The sequence below is a fragment of the Danio aesculapii genome, chromosome 12, assembly GCF_903798145.1.
Source record: "Danio aesculapii chromosome 12, fDanAes4.1, whole genome shotgun sequence".
NCBI classification, from domain to species: domain Eukaryota; kingdom Metazoa; phylum Chordata; class Actinopteri; order Cypriniformes; family Danionidae; genus Danio; species Danio aesculapii.
In genome coordinates this window covers 27,642,769-27,657,146 of record NC_079446.1, presented here as the reverse complement: position 1 = coordinate 27,657,146, position 14,378 = coordinate 27,642,769, and the positions used below count along the sequence as shown (strand labels likewise).

The following is a 14,378-nucleotide window of genomic DNA, read 5'->3' as shown; positions in this document are numbered from 1 at the left end:
ATAGCCTGGACTCTCCGACCTAAAATAGTGCTGACCTTACACTGGGGTCGGTGCAAAACACTGTTCATTGGTTCATTGGCCTTTCAGAAGATTTTCGATTCCTTTGCATATATTGTTTTCCTAATCTGTAAATCTTGTGCGGTTCTATTTGTGTTTTCTTCATGCAACATGGCCAAAAATATAGAAAACTCTTGCAATGAGTGTGCGATTTCACTTTACTTAATTGAATGATGCATTTGAGTGATTGAGAACGTTAATAAACATAAAAGTCTGTTATGTATTATGAGTTATGCTTGATTGTTAATTTTGTTTACATATATTTGCTGAAGTTTGAGTCTGTTTTGTTTTACATAGTTTTATCTTTCTATAAGAGTAAAATGCATTTGTATATATGCCAAAACAACTGATTGAATCTAGTTAGTTAGTTCACTTCTGTCACTTTTTTGTAATGTTCGACCCAATGTAACACCCGCTTCGACTGTTATCACTCGATAACATTCTCAGATAACAGGCTCAGAAGGCTGTTATCATCCATTGACATGGTTAACAGAGAGTATACTAATAGATCCAGATCTGTTTTTACATTACTGTGACTGTTGGGTTTAGGGTTGGGGTAGGGGTAGACGTTAATAAAATACAATGAATCGGAAATTTAATAAATAATTCTCGTAGTTAATCAGCTAATAGAGAAGACTCAAGATCTGTTTATACATTAATATGACAGTTGGGTTTAGGGTTGGGGAATCCGCGAATAAAATACAATTAATGGGAAATTTAATAAATGATATAAATAATTCCGGTGACGCATTGGTGCAGTAGGTAGTGCTGTCGCCTCACAACAAGAAGGTCGCTGGTTCGAGCCTCGGCTGGGTCAGTTAGCGGTTCTGTGTGGAGTTTGCATGTTCTCCCTGCGTTCGCGTGGGTTTCCTCCGGTTTCCCCCACAGTCCAAAGACATGAGGTATAAGTGAATTGGGTAGGCTAAATTGTTCGTAGTGTATGAGTGTGACTGAGTGTGTGTGTGGATGTTTCCCAGTGATGGGTTGCAGCTGGAAGGGCATCTGCAGCATAAAACATGTGCTGGATAAGTTGGCAGTTCATTCTGCTGTGGCGACCCTGGATTAATAAAGGGACTAAGCCGAAAAGAAAATGAATGAATGAATAAATAATTCCTGTGGTTTTTAGTCAGCTATACTGAAAGAAAAGACTCTAGATCCTGATCTGTTTTTACATTACTGTGATGGTTGGGTTTAGGGTTGGGGTAGGGGGTAGACAATAATAAAATACATTTAATGGGAAATTTAATAAATAATTTAAATAATTCTCATTAATATTCGGCCGTATGTGATCAATAGCTGATTAACCATGTGGATGGATGATAACAGCCTTTTGAGCCTACTAGTAGGTGCAGAAGGCCCCTACTGGCATATATGTATTAGCTTATAATCACTGATAATGCCTATTCAATCGAGTGATAACATTCAAATCGGCTGAATGTAACCAGGGCCGCCGCACTTAACCAGTGTTGCCAGATGTAGCTAACTGATTCCAGCACAGTCAGAAATCGGAAATCACGCTAAGGTTTTACAGGTTATTTTCCCAAATTTCTAGAAAGAAAATTATTACAAACAGGACATGCTTTTAGAACCAGGCAAGATTAAATAATGTACGGTATACACCATTTATTTAACACATTATAAATAATTATTTTTTTGAAGGTTTTTTCTTAAAGAGATAGTTCACCTCCAAAAAGGTCATACACTCAAAATATGTTTGCTGCTTGTTAAAAGTACTTAATTCTTGAGTTTTAACAACTTAATTGTTTTTTTGTTCAATCCACTTTCATTTTGTAAAAACAATTAAGTTAACTTAATCGATTTGTGTTGGGACAACATGAAGGATTTGTGTGCAACCCAGCATTTTTTACAGTTTAACTTATAGTTTATTATAATCTTTCAATAATATCAGCTGAATTTTATTTGTTTATTTATTTTTACACCTAGTATTTACTGTTGACTTTGACGGAACTGAAACTTTCATATTGCTAATAACCCAATACAGAATATGAAGTGGAATAAATATATTTATTAACACAAGAATGTTATAATTTAAGCTAATTCATGTACTTTCATGATGCCAAATGTTTTGAAGAATCTTCAAATCCAGAGAAATTAGCTGTTTCTTACTAGTGATACAGACCGTGTTCTGTGCGGCCATGCTAATCTGGACTTTACTAGAACTTCTATGTTAAGCGGCTTTGACACAATCTACAGGGTGGGCCATTTATATGGATACACCTTAATAAAATGAAAATGGTTAGTGATATTAACGCCCTCTTTGTGGCACATTAGTACTGTATATGTGAGACTTTTCAAGATGGGTGGTGGCCATGGTGGCCATTTTAAAGTCGCCATCTTGGATCAATAATAGGAAGAGGGTCATATGACACATCAAACGTATTGGGAATTTCACAAGAAAAACAATGGTGTGCTTGGTTTTAACATAACTTTATTCTTTCATGAGCCCCCTCACATACACTATGTGCCACAAACAGGACGTTAATATCACCAACCATTCCCATTTTATTAAGGTGTATCCATATAAATGGCCCACCCTGTACATTGTAAAATGAGTTATAGACATAAACATGAATTGAATAATCACATCATACACCCTCGATTTCTGATTTGGTTTAATAGAAAACAGCGAAACACCAAAGACCCCTTAATGTGTTATGCATTTTTTTATACTGCACAAAACAACTTAACCTTAAATTGTATTTAGTATGAAAAAACAGCGCTGCTTCTTACCCACATGATCATGAAGCAGTGGATGCTTTCGTGCCGTCACATTCATCTCTCATCAGCAATTGCTTCAGTCCCATTCCACTTTGATGGCTATAATAAGTTAAGATTACAATTTCATGGTTCCACACTGTCATGACATCATCAAAATATACCTTTGTTTGTTTTAAATATTTGCCCTCTACCATTCATTCATTTCCTCCGGCTTAGGCCCTTTATTCATCAGGGGTCGCCACAGCGTAATGAACCGCCAACTTATCAAGCATATGTTTTATGCAGCAGATGCCCTTCCAACTGCAATCCTGTACTGGGAAACATCCATACACACTCATTCAGAAAAAAGGCATACACTAAATTGTTTGCAGTGTTATGTCTCTGTTTACATCGCCTATTATAAGCAACGGGAAGATAAATGAGCCAAAAGTCATTTCCACAATTGAATGAATTGACAACAAGCTGGGCTCAAAGAAACATCAGAGTGAGGTAAGTCACTGTGATCACTGTGAGGTAAGTTAATTTATAGCTGAGGCTGAGCTTTATATTTCCAGAGAGCAGCATTGTAATAATAGCTGCTGTGTGTCTTTGTGTAGCATCATGAAGCCCGAATGCTTTCTGCATTTGTCACTCTTAAGAATAAGAGCGACATGATTCAGATGGAGTAACCTGGCTAAATTATACCTCTGATCTTTTACTGTTTTTTTGTGCAGGGCTTCATTCAACCTTTCCGATCACATCAACTATAGTGGGTCTTCTTGATCCAGAAGTGTATTTCACAGAACATCAAGTATAAGCATTATCAATGTAACTGTCAGCTTGTTTAGATTGTCAGTTCTCCTCTGAATCCAGCAGAAGGGTCATATTGTATTTCAGTACAATGTAAAGTCATTATGGATGTGTAAAGCTGGTAATGTATTTGAATGAATCAACACCGCTTAAAAAAACTGTTTCACTCCAAGAGGTCAAAGTTTTAATGGTCAGCATAATCAGTCATAAAGCTACAAGCCAGTTGTAAAAGTGAAGACTTTTTAAAGGTGTAGTATGTAAGTTTGGGGGCAGCACAGTGGCGCAGTGGGTAGCACAATCGTCTCACAGCAAGAAGGTCGCTGGTTCAATTCCCAGCTGGGTCAGTTGGTATTTCTGTGTGGAGTTTGCATGTTTTCCCCTTGTTCGCGTGGATTTCCTTCGGGTGCTCTGGTTTCCCCCAAAAGTTCAAAAACATGTGGTATAGGGGAATTGTGTAGGCTAAATTGTCCGTAGTGTATGTGTGTGATTGAGTATGTATGGCTGTTTCCCAGAGATGGGTTGCAGCTAGAAGGGCATCCGCTGTGTAAAACAAATGCTGGATGAGTTGGCGGTTCAATCGGCTGTGGCGACCTCAGAGTAATAAAGGGACTAAGCTGAAAATAAATGAATAAATGAATGAATGAATGAATGTAAGATTGATACCCACTGGTTGAACTAGGTATTGCACTCCTGATTCAAAACAAACCAAGCACAGGTTGCCAGATTGAGGACAGGAGCAAGTGATTTAAATCGTGTTCTAAAAAAAGCAACGGCACCTGATAGAAGGAATATTCTCCATATTAAAAAGAGTTTTTGTTCCAACCAACACCTCGAATTGATATATTAGAAACGGCTTCTGTTTCTCACAGGTGAACAACAGAAAACTATGACAATGATCACCTCAGGTACACCTCATGTGCTTTATTCAGTGTTAAATGCTAACAATGTGAGTCTGAATGCCATTTTACATGACATTTAGGCTACGTTCACACTGCAGCCAAATGTGGCCCGAAACTGATTATTTTTCCTACATGTGACTTAGGTAATGATAGTGTGAACAGCCCAAACCGCATGGAATCTGATCTTTTCAGGTCAGCAGCAGCAGATAGTTCACCTCTATACAACTATAAAATAAATCGTTTGAAATTGAACTTTAGAACTAAACACATATGAATGATTCAGCATGTACATTTAATAATGTTAAAAAGGGTTCATATGTATTAAATAGATTATAAACTTTACCATTTCGTGAGTGCTCTATTCTGTGCTTCTGAATGACCGTATTTAAATTTCTGTCATGTTTCGTCTGGTGCAAACAGCCAAATTGCTTATCACTGCAAATCTCATCACGTGTTGTTAGAACACGGGGTTACGATATAACCTACTCACCTAATGTTTACGTTCGTAACATTTATATCATTTGCTAATGATTAACCTCATGTGGAACTCTGAATCTGCACCTCATTTCGGAGTCTGCTACTGTCCACCGGAGGTCGCATTTCACATGCTTTCAAAGCCTTTCTGAATGAATGAATGAATGAATGAATGAATGAATGAATAAAATATGCAAAAATTCGGCAAACTGGGATGCTGAAATATAATTGGCTGAACTGGCATTGGGCAGGTTACAATTACCAAAACAAAGACGGCATTCTGGCATGGAAAACACATTTTCTCATTTCAGGATTGTTTTTCAGATAAACAGTTACGTTCACTTGGCATGTTTCTTAAATATCTGCAAACATATTATGGTATTTTTATGCTTCAGAAGAGTCAAAAACTTACAGACAGCACCTTTAAATATAAATTCAGTTTTTTAGAAAAGAAGTGTGTGGGGAGGGGGACTCACAAGATATGGTACATTGATAATAATAAACATTTCCTAATTATCAAATCAGCATATTAGGGTGCGCTCACACTATGCTATCCAAACAATGCTTAGGCGTGTTTCCCGGTTGGTTTGTTCAGTGCTCAGAATCGGGCTCAGGCACGGTTCAATTGGACGGCCCTGACCCAGTTGGAGGAGGTCTGCCAAAATGCGGTTAGGTTGGGCTTTGGCGTGGTACTTGTAGTATGCCTGAGCCCCAAACTAAAGACGTGACGTCTCTTTTAAGGTACTGCTGCATATGGATTTATTAATCATTCTTACTTTTTAATGAACACAAACTGTCATAATTCATCAAAGATGCAAACCGCTCAGCTTGAGGACTTTTAGGATAATTTATTAGCGTCAAAAGTGGGTGATCTGTTCGGCAAAATATTTGACTGCATGTCACTGCATCCCAAATGACTAAAACGATATAACTAAAGCAATCTCCACTGTGCTGAGCGAGACCACTTCTCTTCCTGTTAAACTGAACAGCCGCATCATCGATGACGTAAGCATGTTCAGGTTCGGAAGGCAAAATGCAGTGTGAATGCAGGCCGTCAGGGGAGAGAGGAAGGCAACTCTACCTAGTGTGAGTACACCCTTAGACTAATTTTTGAAGGATCATGTGACATTGAAGACTAGTATTGTTGCTGAAAATCAGCTTTAACAGTTAATAAAATAGAAAAAGTTACTTTAATTGTAAAATATTTATTGACGTTTACTGTATTTTTATATAATCATTGACATCTTTAAAGCTATTGATTGATTGATTGATTGATTGATTGATTGATTGATTGATTGATTGATATAAAAGCTAAATGAATAAAAGCTAAAACAAGGATGATCTGCTCTAAAAAACACTGGACGACTGTAACCCAATGTTATATGGACAATATTTAAACATTTTTTAAAATTAAAATTAAATGACACTTTTTAACCCAGTGGTTAGAGTTGTCCATATTTGACCCAACATTAATTTACAACAACTTAGCGCCACCTTAGAGCCACAGCCATATCACCCTGCAGCCCAAGACTCACTGAACCTAAGCAGGTCTGACCCTGGTCCGTATGTGGATGGGAGACCACAAGGGAAAACTGTTGCTTGCTGTTGGAAGTGATGTTAGTGAGGCCAGCAGGGGACACTCAAACTGCGATCTGTGTGAGTCCTAATGCCCCAGTAAAGTGAAGAAGGGGGAACTATAGAGATGAGTCGTTAAACCAAGATCCTGACTCTCTCTGGTCATTAAAAATCCCATAGCACTTTTTGTAAAGAGTAGGATGGCTCGTACCCATCATGGCCTCCCAATCATCCCCATCCACCGAATAGTCTCTCCACTCCCCCTATAGATAGTGTGTGGTGAGTGCACTGGCGTTGTTATCCTGTGGCTCCCGTCACATCATCCCAGTAGATGCTGTGTGGAGAGACACCAACCCCTCATACACAACCATACATGATAAATATCCTATATAAAAATACATGCTACATTACATTAGAGTGTACTGGTATTGAAATGAACCAAATCAATGTTGATTAAGTAATTAATAATGACATTGCTGCCTTTTGTATAACCGTTAGCAGAATCTAACCATGCAACTTTGAAAGACCTCTCAAATTGATTTGATTGACTTTGCCACTTTTTTCTCCCTGTGGCTCTAGATTCACTAGTCACATAACATTTACAGCCGGTGATTGATTTAAAACATACTCACACCAGAACTTGAGTGCTTAAAATTAAATGGAAGAATTCAAATCTCAAAATCTGGGGTCCCATGAAACCCAAACAAATGATTTAAATAGGAAGCCCAACAGATGGTTTTAACCTTTGACATCTACAATCAACCCTACGACCACTACCAAATCTTATACATCCACAAATTTAGAGATAACATCAAAAAAAAAAAAAAAAACATGTCAATTATAATCCACTAACATCTTCTTGTTTATTAGTCGCTTCCCACTAACTGGACATCCACAGCGCCCTCCAAGTGGACTCCCATAGGAGCCAAGTAGAAAAATGTGTTACCCTAAGAAGAGGCTATATTCGCCATGTGAATCATGGGGGCCTGGCATCCGGGGGTGTCCCCTTACACACCATATAAGGCCCCCGAGGGCTTGAGAGTTATCACTTTCTGCAGAGAGGATCTATTCTTCGGCTGTCTGTCCAGGCCATCCGAGCAGGCAAGAACTCTACAGCTTTTTTTTTTGGCTTTTTTGACTTTTTGTCAAGGGTGCGATTGAACTGTTTGTTATTTTATTCTCTGATTGGTTGGGTGGTGTGTTGTTGAGTTGTGTTGATGTAACTTGTGTGGTAGGCACATAACAATACTTGTGCATGGTAATGCAGCTTATTTCACTCCACTGCATCTCCTGTTTGTTGTTGTTGTGTTTTCAGAGGCTCCTCGGTGCCTGCCCGTACCCGGGTGTTTGGTCATCCCGTCTGGAGGGAGAACAACTGAGAAGAAAAAGGACTTTACTGATTTGCAAAGAAGCTTTTGGCTTTAAACACGCTTCAAGATGAGCAATTACACAGTAACCCTGTCAGGACCTGCACCATGGGGCTTCAGACTGCAGGGTGGCAAAGATTTCAACATGTCCCTGACCATCTCCCGGGTGAGACTACCCAAAACAAACCCATCATGCTTTATTGATTAAAAAAGAGATAGGTTTGACCATTCTCCACAGTAAATGACAGTTAAAATGGAGTCTCATGTATGCTGGCATTATGTAACAGTATGTTGCAGCTGTTGTTGTATTGGTTATCATCCAAGCCAAAGAAGAAATTCTTCAACCAGCTTTGGTGTTTTGGCTTGAGAGAGATATGTTGTGGTGTATTTACAGTGGAAAACTCTATGAATAGCGTTAGATGATGCAAGCCTTCAGAAAATGAATCTGTGCTTGTGAGGTTGAAAGTGAAAGAGGAGAAGGGCCGATTTATACTGCTTGTGTAGTTGAATCACTCACACTGTATTTAACCTCTAGTGTTAATTCGACAATTGTGAAAAATTAGTATGCTCAGTGTTTATTTATGATGCTGATTCGATCTGTAAAGGGTAATTAAAAAAGCAGAGTTTAATTTGGATCACGTCCCCTGAAGCAAAAGTATTTTCACAGAGAGCTAACAGATTTACATATTTTATTATTATTTAAAAAATCTTAATCATCCAATGTAAGCTTCTGCCATGGAATAAATATATGAATTCTGACTTAATTGCGATTTAATTGGAAATTGTGACTTTTAAACTCACAATTTGAAGATTATCCCATTTGTGTAAATTTTACAGTTCCAAAATATTTTCTCAGACCTGCAAGTTTATATCAAGCATTTTATAAGCTGATATTTAATATTTATAAACTATTATATTCAATATTTTGTCTTGTAATATCAGAATTACTTTGTATGTATTTTGTAATTCTTAGATAATAAAAGTTAAAAACAAAACTGCAAAATGTTACCTGAGAATCATGAAAAATGGCATAAAAATAGCAACATTGCTTGTAAACTTGAAAACTGAAAAAAAAATAGTAAAAATTTTGAGAAGTAAATCACAATTGTGAGATGTAAACTCAATAATTTGAGGGAAAAAGACAGAATTGTAAGAGAAAAAAAATTAGAACACAAGATAAATACAAAAACCGGGCTCAGTGTTGTTTTTGATCCCATTGTGTGGATGATATGTTTTTCTGAACATGAAAACATGATTACATGTTTGATATGACATGAAAGTGGAAATGATGATGGCAGCTATCATTTTCAGCATAAAAGCCATTAGCTTCTGGATGCCTCTCAGTCTGTTCTGTCTGTCATTTATGCTAAGCAGCTGTTGACGTCATGTTTCATGGAAAAATTCTCCAATTCTTGTTGCTTAAGGATGTTGATTCTCATTTCAGCTATAGGATTAAAATAAAAACTGCTGTTTTCCCTGAATTCATTTCTTGATGGTAAGCAGTTTCCCATTTATCATCTGTAACATGACCATAACATATTGAGTAGTAAATTTGCTTACCTCAAAAAAAAAAAAAAAACCAGCAATGACATAAGATTTTTCTATGAAAAGATTATTATGAATAACACTGGATAACGCCAGTGTCATTCATAATAATCTTCTCATAGAAGAATGAGATACTAATCATACTAAACTAAGAAGCAAAGGGATAGTTTTATCCTCATGAACCAATTAATAAATGCTATTGACAAACTAGCATCACTTAAACTCTTAAAGAGTGGCATTACTTATAAAGGAACACTCCACTTTTTTTTGGAAACGCCTGCTGTAGTTAAACAGTTGACATGAACCATTATTAAAATAAATTCTGACAAATTCTTGTTCTGGTGGGGTCACTTTTAGCTTAGCTTAACATGATTATTTTTTGTAACAATAATAATTAATATCATTGATATTTAATATTTGCATTACTTTAGTTTTTACGTTCAAAGTTTATAAATAAAGTAAATAAACAAATGCCCCAGCTTGTAGTGTTTTTTTATGCAAGGATCATGCATTATTGTTAGGGTTAATCTTAATTGATTTTTAAAAAAATTTAAATATTAACATTTTCAAATGTTAATCTAAACGACTACATGCTAAAATATTGACTGAAAATAATGTGACTATAGGGGTATTGTACATTAACACTGTGCAATAAGGCTCCAATAGTTAACATTAGTTAATTTAACAAAACTCTTTCTTTATATCATATATCTATCAGGCAGTGAAGATTGCTTATTTTAAAGAAAACAGATCTTCAACATGGCAATTTTATTATGGCTGGCTGACTGAAAAGTAAAAGTCTGTGTGCATATAGCCCATTGCAAAAATAACATTTGATACCACCATAAGCCTGCTTGGAAGCATCAATTAAGAACCTTTATTTATAAAAGTGTTGGTGATGCACCTTGTCATATGCAATGTCAATGTCAGTCTGCACTGACAAGAAGAATAGTTAGTTTGTTTCCTAGCTGACACCTTTCTTGACATTTGATTGGAGAGTCATTACCTCTGTCAGGTTTATGGTTGGTCCGTCTTGTCATAGTGGGCCTTAGACAGGTCCATATTTCTATTGTTTGTATTTTCATTACTTTTCCAATCAGCATTTTCAGTGGCGTGCCTTTCCACGCTGTAATCAGTGTCAGTCCATCTGGATATAATAGCGTCCCCTGATGCAGAATATGGAGGTAGATTGAAACGTAGAAGGTTATGTGCTCAGTTCATGTCTCGGATGATTGATGCACATGTATTTGGCAGAGGTGGCGCTCTCTGTGTTTTTTTACAATCACACACTGTAATAAGAGATCAGCCTCTATCCTAAAGCATTGAAGATAATCTACATTAAATCTTAATCCTGGTCCCAAGGCGGACAGAGCTGCTGTCTTTAACAAAAGATATCAGTAATTGCTTTTGCTGTAAGAAATGAAGTCGCAGTTTTGATAAAAGTGAAAGTCATAATTGCAAGATATAAACTCAGCATTATGAGAAATAAAGCTAAAATTGTAACCAGAATTTGAAAGAAGGTCAGAATTGTAAGTACAAAAAAATTGTGTTTATATTTTGATTTTTTGGCTTTTTTTTTGTCAGATCTTATATGGCCCGAGTGGTACAGTACATTACGGTACGAGTTGGTACGGGTCACCTTTATAATGCTGCGGTCACACTAGAGTTTGTGCGTGTGAAATTCTGTTGTACGGCACTGCGAAAAGGGGTGGGATTATACAAGATAATTAGACATTAAAAAAAGCGAGCGATTAGTCCACGTTTTAAATTTCTATCCAGAGAGGTCATGATTGGTCTCACGCAATCATGTGATACAATTTCGCAGGTCAGAGTTCGCCAAGCTTGACCTTTCCAATGAAGCGAACTGCAAAAACTTGTAGCACAAGCTTGAGTTGGAGGTCTATGGGGAGAAAAGTACAGTGTGACCCCAGATTCAGGCTTGCATTTTCACTGCCAAAATGGTACCCTTTTGGTAGGCGTAGTGTACAACAGGATGTTTCAGTCGACATCATTCTTGCTAGAGAAAATGTCAAAGTAAAGCTGTACGGGTCGTTTACATATCATATGAGAAGTACTTCTCACGAAACAGATGCTTTATACACATAAATACATGTGTATAAATGTTCATTACTAACTTTCCATGAACATGATTTGAAATTGTGAGGGAAACAATTGAAGGATTAAAAGTCAGTATAATGTTATTATTTAATTGTACTTTATTCCATTGTTGGAAACTCAGGTTAGTTTTCTATTCAAATCTGTATATTATTATTATTATTATTATTATTATTATTATTATTATTATTATTATTATTATGTGGAACTGAAGATTCCGTTGGTCCGAATTATTAGCCCTCCTGTAAAAATTTTTAATTCTTTTATATTTTTCCTCAATTTCTGTTTAATGGAGAGAAGAATTTTTCAACACATTTCTAAAATATAATAGTTTTAATAACACATTTCTAATAACTGATTTCTTTTATCGTTGTCATGATGATAGTAAAAATTTTACTAGATATTTTTTCAAACTAGGCTATTGGTATTCAGCTTAAAGTGCAATTTAAGGGCTTAACTACACTGTAACAAAATCATTATTTTACGTTTTTTTTTTCTGGCAGCTGGGGTGGGAGAAAAAAACATAAAATAACGGCTGTTAAATTACAGAAATTTACCGTAAAAAAATAACGGCAGTTAAATTACAAAAATGTACCATAAAATAACAGACGTTAAATTACAGAAATTTACCGTAAAAAAAATAACGGCAGTGAAATTACAAAAAAATACCATAAAATAAAGGACGTTAAATTACAGAAATTTACCGTAAAAAAATAACGGCAGTTAAACTACAAAAATTTACTATAAAATAACGGACATTAATTTACAGAAATTTACTTGAAAAAATAACAGCAGTTAAATTACAAAAATTTACTATAAAATAACGAACGTTAAATTACAGAAATTTACTTTAAAAAATAACAGCAGTTAAATTACAAAAATTTACTATAAAATAACGGACGTTAAATTACAGAAATTTACTGTAAAAAAATAACAGCAGTTAAATTACAAAAATTTACTATAAAATAACGGACATTAAATTACAGAAATTTACTGTAAAAAAATAACAGCAGTTAAATTACAAAAATTTACTATAAAAAATTACGGACATTAAATTACAGAAATTTACCGTAAAATAATGGACGTTAAATTAAATAAATTTTATTAAATTAAAATTTTCTGTAAATTTCTGTAATTAAATGTCTGTTATTTTATGGTAAATTTCTGTAATTTAACAGCCATTATTTTACGTTTCTTTTTTTTCCAGCAGCTGGGGTAAAATAGCGGGGTTTTTTTCAGTGTAGGTTAATTAGTCAAGTTAGTGTAATTAGGTAATTAGTGTAATAAGTCAATGACAACAGTGGTTTATTCAGTATAGCTAATTAAAAAAAAGCCTAAATAAAACAAATAAGACTTTTTTGAGAAGAAAAGATAGTATAGAAAATACATTTGTGAAATGTTTGAAAAAGAAAAAAAAATCAGAGGACAGCATAATAATTATGACTTCAACTGTAATTGAAAAATGCATAAGTGTTGTTTTTCTTTGGAGGGAGGGATGATGCATGTTTTCCATAATATCTAATCTCAGACAGAGCTGCTGTCTTTAAATAGTAATAACAGTAATAATAATAAGCACAGTAATTGCATTTACTGCTACAAACAGAGTGTTTTTAAACAATGTGTTAAAAAGAAGTTGTGACATTTATTGAGAACAAAGAAGGAGTGGGTGATTCAGTTGAATACTTGAATCAGTAATTATTAGAATCTCATATTTCGTTCTTTTATGTGAGCAAAATACCCCAGGATATGTGATATTAGTGTCAATAATGGAGCCGACAAACAGCTAATGCTGGACGGGAGAGTCGTTTACAGTAGCTGTTGACAAATGGATTTAGACCTGAGATGTAACCTTTTGAAATATCAAATCACAGACATTTTTTCGTATTTCATGCAGACCGTGATCCAACTTTAATTAATATGTCCTGGCCTTAGTGTTGCAGACATTGGGAAAATGACAGCGCTAATCTGAAGATCATGCTAAGCGAGCAACAAAACAATATGAGGTGTATTTGTTTCTATGTGAGGGTTGTTTGCACAGTTGTTGATCACCTTATGAAATTTGAGGTTTTAGGCCGTCTTTTGAATCTTTGGCTTACTCGCAAATGAAAAGCTGTATTGTAGCTAATGATAGCATTGACTAGCACTTTTGGCCCGTGGCTGACTTATGGTCACTTATTTTAGCTTATAGCACTGAAGGTCAGGCCAGCAGAAATACATGTGAGAGTCATAAATGTGAAGAGCCCATGCAGAGACAATAGACTCATTGTGAATTTATATATTGCTTGGAGACAGTCTCATAACCATTGCTATTAAAGCTGGGCGGGTTAATGTACGTGGTTGTTATTGGAGAATTATAACTAATGGAAACAGATGATTATCATGTTGCGATAACAACTTAATAATTTTAAAAGTATTGAGGGCCTCATGGTGGCGAAGTGGGTAGCACGATCGCCTCACAGCAAGAAGGTTGCTGGTTCGAGACTCGCCTGGGTCACTGTGTGTGTGCGTGTCGTATCCGCGCTGTGTCTGTGTGTATCTGTTGTTGTGGTTGTGGTGTCCGCGCTGTGTCTGTGTCTGTGTTTGAATCTGTGTGTGTGCGTGAACTTTGTAACGGCATTGTTTGTGACTCATCATAGCAACTCTACAGCAAATACTAATTGGTAAAGTTCTTACTGTGGTATTTCTCACAAACGTCACATGAGATCTTCTTCCTTAATGTCTGTCTGTTGTCTGAATCTGCCGAGGGAAGAGATTAAGGCACGTAGAAACGGTGGACGGGAAGGACTAGCCTTAAAGGAGCAGTACACCAAAACAGTCT

The 14,378-nt window shown here is 35.9% G+C and overlaps 1 protein-coding gene across 2 annotated transcripts in view; it reads left to right on the top strand.

Annotated features, from left to right (window-relative positions):
* Positions 1-7,591: 7,591 nt before the first annotated feature.
* The window catches only part of ldb3b (LIM domain binding 3b), a 35,794-nt gene continuing 29,007 nt past the window's right edge, over positions 7,592-14,378 (top strand). For both annotated transcript variants that reach the window (XM_056468923.1, XM_056468922.1), the window contains exons 1-2: positions 7,592-7,684; positions 7,849-8,066. In XM_056468923.1, coding sequence (XP_056324898.1) covers positions 7,971-8,066 — 96 coding nt within the window. In that variant the 5' untranslated portion in view covers positions 7,592-7,684; positions 7,849-7,970. The remainder of the gene's footprint in view (positions 7,685-7,848; positions 8,067-14,378) is intronic.